Source organism: Nicotiana tomentosiformis, chromosome 5, assembly GCF_000390325.3.
Source record: "Nicotiana tomentosiformis chromosome 5, ASM39032v3, whole genome shotgun sequence".
Classification (NCBI taxonomy): domain Eukaryota; kingdom Viridiplantae; phylum Streptophyta; class Magnoliopsida; order Solanales; family Solanaceae; genus Nicotiana; species Nicotiana tomentosiformis.
Window position 1 is genome coordinate 137,671,903 of NC_090816.1, and position 2,136 is coordinate 137,674,038.

At 35.2% G+C, this 2,136-nt stretch overlaps 1 protein-coding gene across 1 annotated transcript; it reads left to right on the forward strand.

The window, feature by feature from the left end:
• Positions 1–328: 328 nt before the first annotated feature.
• LOC138893225 (uncharacterized) lies at positions 329–832 on the forward strand. The gene has a single exon (XM_070177003.1). The coding sequence runs from the start codon at positions 329–331 to the stop codon at positions 830–832; it is 504 nt and encodes a 167-aa protein (XP_070033104.1).
• The last annotated feature ends 1,304 nt before the right edge of the window (positions 833–2,136 follow it).

Genomic DNA, 2,136 nt, shown 5'->3' on the forward strand with positions numbered 1-2,136 from the left:
TATTTTGGGAATGTCGGCTTGCCTAGTACCATCGATAGGCGCCATCACGACAGGTTAGGTTTTTGAGTCATGACATCTCGGTACCCGAGTTAATCTAAGTACAACTTTTCACCCTCAAATGGATGGGCAAGCCGAGAGGACAATTCAGACCTTGGAAGACATGTTACGAGCATGTGTTCTTGATTTTAAAGGAAACTGGGATGATCATCTACCTTTGATTGAGTTCGCATATAATAACAGTTATCAAGCAAGCATTTATATGGTCCCATTCGAGGCCCTATATGGGAGGCGATGTCGTTCGCCTATAGGGTGGTTTGAGTTAGGTGAAATGAAGCTTATTGGGCCAAACATAGTATATGATGCCTTGAAAAATGTGAAACTTATTCAGGAACGACTTCGCATAGCTCAAAGCCGACAAAAGTCATACTCAGATATAAGACGCCGCGATCTTGAGTTCAAAGAGGGCGACTATGTATTTTTAAAGGCATCTCCAATGAAGGGTATCATGAGGTTTGGTAAAAAAGGGAATATTAGCCCAAGAGATATGCTGCCTTATCCAATTCTTAAAAGGATTGGGCTTGTGGTGTATCGACTAGCTTTACTTCCAGAGTTATCTTCTGTGCATCTAGTTTTTTATGTGTCCATGCTGAAACAATACTTTTACAACCCAAGTCATGTACTTGATAGACAAGATATAGAGATTGATGATACTCTGACATACGAGGAGGTCCCTGTAGCTATAATAGACAGGCATGTTTGTAGACTTCGAACCAAAGACATTGCTTCGGTGAAAGTAATATGGAAAAACCACTCAGTCGAGGAAGCTACGTAGGATCCCTAGGAAGCCATGAAGAAAATATATCCTTATTTGTTCGAGATTTTAGGTACATAATTCATTTTAAGCTTTAAAATATTTAGATTGTCAAGTTATGTGATATTTGTGCTTATAATAATGCAAAATGGCTTTGGCGGGTATATGGGTGTGCCTTGATGTTGTATGTTATTGGATTGAGTGGCTAGAGGTGCAAAGTGTTATTGTTATTGGGTTGTTGGACATGTTAAAAATTTATAGTTAGCTCCAGTTACAAGGGAGACTCCGCGGAAACGTTTAGAAATTTGGAAAGTTAATGAAACATCTGAGTCCCTAAGGTTCTAAGAATGCAAGATGCCAAAGCAAATATTTCAATTTCCAGGAATGACTAAAGTTCCACGTTCGAGGAAGAACGGTATTTAAAGGGGGGAAGAATGCAATACCCCATTACTTTTTTGGACTAATTTAACCTTAAAAATACGGAAATAGATCTTATGGATAGAATAACCAAACATTTTCAAAACAAAATGTGGTTGGTAGTATATGAGACCATCAATAGCCTTATAAATACCATTTACTTGATTAAGTATTTATATGGGGCCATACTTTAGATAAAGAAAAAAATAAGGGGGCCAACCCAACTTCTTAGTGTTTCCCTACTTTGCAGAATTTAAGGAAAAACTGTTTTAAAAACTCATTAGCTCTAGAATCAATTAAGAAAAAAAAAAAAAAAGAACCTGTACGACCGCGTTAAGGATTAACAAATAAGAATAATTGTTTGATTTGTTGCTTGGGTCATTATTATTTGAGGAGTTTGAGGATACATAATTAGTGTGAGCAGAGAACTAGAAAGCTTGAAAATTTCTTGTGCAATTCAACCAACAATCAGGTATGTAGATATATAATCTTATCCTGTAGTATGCCTTGGATTACATTAGGATTGATGTGGATATCAAATTCTTTAGAATGATGACAAGAAGTAAATTGAAAGAAATTTGATAAATTCTAAACCCATTTGAGTTGCTGCCAAGTTGTTTTTGAGATTTGGAACATGATTAGAAATATTAAAATAATGGAGAGATTATTTTCATCTAGTAATGGACAAAGCTTTAAGGGTAAAGTGAGGATCAGATTTGAATATTTCTAAAGTATTTAGATTATTATTAGGGTCATATGTTTTGGATAGTGTTATTTACGTATGAACATGTAATAATTTTGATACTAAAATATGTTTCTTCCTTTCCATATACCAAGTGGTCAAGGATATGATAGCAGTAAGCTTGATAGAGAAATATATATTTTTTCACATTAAGTGTCGATTATAT

Excerpts from the sequence above, each read along its gene's own strand:
- LOC138893225 (XM_070177003.1), top strand. The coding sequence starts at position 329 with ATGAAGCTTATTGGGCCAAACATAGTATATGATGCCTTGAAAAATGTG.